This window comes from Pelmatolapia mariae, unplaced genomic scaffold (genome assembly GCF_036321145.2).
Source record: "Pelmatolapia mariae isolate MD_Pm_ZW unplaced genomic scaffold, Pm_UMD_F_2 NODE_ptg000221l+_length_35735_cov_1, whole genome shotgun sequence".
Classification (NCBI taxonomy): domain Eukaryota; kingdom Metazoa; phylum Chordata; class Actinopteri; order Cichliformes; family Cichlidae; genus Pelmatolapia; species Pelmatolapia mariae.
This window is the reverse complement of record NW_027051915.1, coordinates 14561-18762: the sequence shown is the minus strand read 5'-3', so window position 1 is coordinate 18762 and position 4202 is coordinate 14561. Positions and strand designations below refer to the sequence as shown.

The window sequence follows — 4202 nt, the reverse complement described above, 5'->3', positions numbered from 1 at the left end:
AGCATCACTTCTCCTTTAGTGGACTTTTTTTTTAATATAATTTTTAACCTAATTAGTTCATCATTTGACATGACCATTTTCAATCAAGCTCTGCCTTGTGTGTTGAAAAATCATATTAACAGATCTTCACATTTTGTACAAACTAGGAATTCAAGTGTGATCTTCATCCTTAAAAATAGTTCATGAATTAAAACGATATAAGACATTATTTTTTGCAGGAATGTGTAATAATTGTTTATTGTTTTTTTTCTCTGTGATAAATACCTGTGGTAGATAAACAAACAAAACATTTAAGTGCCACATTTTTCATTCACAACTAACAGAAACAATCAAGTATTATTATATTATTAATACACACAATCACAGTCACACCCACACTCAGACACACTGATGCACATTAAAGGAACGGTTGATGTTTTACATTTTGTTACAGGTCTCCATTTTGTCAACGTATAAAGAAATGTATATTTCCACAAAACTAAAAACAAACTAAAAGACACAAAAACAGTATTTTTAGGAGGAATCAGTGTAAAACATTTCCATTTCACCTCTCCTTATGTGACTGCTTGAACACTAAGTTTACAGTTCAACAGGATGGACTGCAGGACAGGGCTGCTGCTTTTAACTGTGTTTAATGTGTTGAGCAGGTGAGGAGTCTTACTGATCTTGATTTAATAGCATTTATCTTTGTGTTACTGACATATTTCACATGATGTTATCTTACTTGTATTAACAGGTGGTGATGGCCAGGCTCTAACAGACTCTGAACCAGTCATTAAAAGGACTGGAGAATCTCACAGACTGACCTGTACAGGCTCTGGATTCACATTCAGCAGCTACCCTATGAACTGGGTCAGACAGGCTCCTGGAAAAGGACTGGAGTGGATCGCTTTTGTACACAAAGGCAGTTCTCATTTTTTTTACTCCAAGTCAGGGTCGATTTACTATTTCCAGAGATGATTACAGCAGTAAAGTCTATCTACAGATGAAAAATCTGAAGACTGAGGACACAGCAGTTTATTACTGTGCCCGACAGACACAGTGAGAAACAATAACAGGAGAGTCATACAAAAACTACTCCCTCTATTTGCCAACAACAGAAGGAATACTGAATTATATCAAAAAAGGATGCTATTTTCTTTAGAAATGCAAGATGAAATTTTCCTCAATGTACTCTAATGTTAAGTGGTAATACTAATGTCGCATACATTGCTATTCTGTATTAAATAGTGAAAACAACATTTTCAGAATAAAAAAGTACTTATGAGCAGCTGTGACAATAGTTGAACTGTGTATCTTCATGAAAGAGTTTTGAAATTTTCCAGTTAAAAAAGGAAATACTGTCCACTAGCCTTGCAGTATTTATGTATTAAAAATAATTTGTTTAAACTTTATTTAAAATCAAAGTGATATCAAATTTAAGCACAAACAAGTGAATTTTTGTTCTTTTTCTCAAATTGTTCTGTGTGTAAAGAAAAAATGTGAAGAAAAAGACTCTGGAAGATTCATTAAATAAGTGACTAAAGCTTTTTTTTGTGATAGTGTTTTTGTACAGTGGGAAAAAGTGTTATAACCTATCAAAAGTCAATTTGTTTTTTGTTTTTCATTGTTTTTTTAAGATTAATGTGCAAAATGTTTAATGGGAAGTGATTGTTTTTTCTTCTAATATATAATATATTCTAATATATTGCAAGTTTATAGAAACATGTCCTGTTTTAAGTAATTAATACACTGAGACAATGAAACATACTTGATATATAAAACATTTTCTAAAGTTGCTTTGTGTCACTGTGCTGAGATCACAGGCACTAAGGAGTTGACTATTTTATTTACATTTTTAAAATAATTTTATACAAAACAAGCTATTAAAATAGAGTCATTTATTAGAAAACATCTCATTTGATTTATTAAACACTGAGCAATACAATTTTAACAATGATTCATTGGAGGCTGTGCATGTGGCTTTCTGATAAATAGGTCCCTCTGGCTTTCCTAGCAAATGGGAAATTAAGGTCCCTTCCTGACAATGTGACACAGTTTGTTGCTGAGAAAAGCAAAGGCATTTGGGTCGCACTTACACCTGTGGTGTGCTGTCAAATACTGCGCATTTGTGTGTTCAATAGAAATAAAGAATAATAAAGGAAATCTGTGCCAAAAAGAGTACATTAGGAGCCCAGTGGCCAGCACTACTAGCTGTATGAGACATAATGTTCTGAAAATAGTGTGCAAATGACTGTCTTGAAAAAATGGTCAGTTTTAATATTTGAAAATTCTAATTTGCTTAAAAATTGCGAACAATATATTAAAAATAATCAAAAATTGGCAAAATGTTTATTATCATTTTTTAGTTTTTTACTTTGTCAAAGAGCAATATTTTTTGCTGAGGAGGAGGAGTTAATGCAAAACTCATATATTAACTAACTTTATATGTGTTCAAGCCTAAGTCAGAGAGCCAACCTCATATAGACACAGCAGACTGGGCAAAGACAACTGACTTTAACAATGACCAAACCTGTTCATTTAGTTATTTTCCTGATTCTGTTTTGTTTCTTGGCTGGTAAGGACATACATTTTGCTGAACAAATTAAATGATATGAAGAAATGTGATAACTAAGGAGTGGTTAACATTTCTGTAGGTACTGAGGGTCAAACACTGACAGAGTCTGAGTCAGTGGTTAAAAGGCCTGGAAACTCCCACAGACTGACCTGTACATACTCAGGGTTTGGTGGCGATTACTGGAACGCCTGGATCAGACAGGCTGCTGGAGAAGGACTGGAATGGGTTGCTACTATAAGTGATGGCAGTAGCACCTACTACTCTCAGTCATTCAGAGGCCGGTTCACCATCTCCAGAGACAACAGCAGAAAGCAGGTGTATCTGCAGATGAACAGCTTGACAACTGAGGATTCAGCTGTTTATTATTGTGCTCGAGAGTCACAGTGACACAAGAGGAAGAAACTCTGTACAAAAACTGATCAGACTCAAAGACTAACACTGCTTGATTGCTGCTTAAGTTACAGAAAATACATTTAACTCAATTCTCACACTTAGAAAAACAATATTTGCTGGTTTTGTGAAGCATTTGTGTTATAAAGTTTTACAATAAATAGTTTTTTGGTGTATGTTTAAATGTAAATATTGTTATCTGCCGTGTCTGAATTGAGAGTTTAAGGATTTGTTGTTAAAAAAAAATCCAACATTATATTTGTTTTTAATTAATATTTCCTTTTAATTGTACTAAACTTGTTCTTACTACTTATACTTAATGCCACAGTGTGATCTGTTTTCTCTTATAATCTGTCAGCATCCATCTGTATGCAAATCAAACTTCCTCACAGGCTGATATAAAGTCTGATATCATGCTGTCAGTCACAGAAGAAGATGAGAAGCTCCCATCAGATCATCTTTAGTACCAACATGTTCTCTGTAGCTCTGCTGCTGCTGCTGGCTGCTGGATCCTGTGAGTCTCACTGAACAGATCACACTGTGATCACAGCACACTGATTCTTACTGTTACTACATTCAACATGTTTCCTCCACAGGTGTGAAGTGTGAACAGCTGACACAGCCAGCCTCTGTGTTTGTGCAGCCAGGTCAGCGTCTGACCATCACCTGTCAGGTCTCTTATTCTCTTGGTTACTACACAGCTTGGATCAGACAGCCTGCAGGGAAAGGACTGGAGTGGATTGGGATGAAATACACTGGGGGTTCTCACTATAAAGACTCACTGAAAAATAAGTTCAGCATTGACTTAGCCACGTCAAGCAAGACAGTGACTTTAAATGGACAGAATATGCAGCCTGAAGACACTGCTGTGTATTACTGTGCCAGATGCCACAGTAGCACAAAACATCAGCAGAGCTGAACAAAAACCTCTCAGTGGCTGAACAGTTGTAACATGAAACCACCAGAGGAGGAGCTCCAAGACCACTGATGAATTAAAGGGTGTTTATACTTAAGAAAAAAAATGGGGAAGTGGCATTAAGGGGTCACTATTCTTGATTGAGGTAGTTGTAGCAACAAATTATGCTCACAGTAGTTCAGCACCAGTTTACCATCTCCAGAGAAAACAGAAGAAAGCAGCTGTATCTGCAGATGAGCATCTGGATACAGCTGTTCATTATTGTCCTCAAGAGACACAAAGCAAAGCACCTATGCTTTCATAATCTGTCACTTTTTCATTATTATGTTTTAATATTTG

The 4202-nt window shown here is 35.5% G+C and overlaps 1 gene segment (V, D, J or C); it reads left to right on the top strand.

Annotated features, from left to right (window-relative positions):
* Positions 1–3418: 3418 nt before the first annotated feature.
* Positions 3419–3866, top strand: LOC134622800 (Ig heavy chain V region 5A-like). The segment is given in 2 exon segments: positions 3419–3461; positions 3544–3866. Coding segments are annotated over 2 exon segments (366 nt in total).
* Positions 3867–4202: the final 336 nt, after the last annotated feature.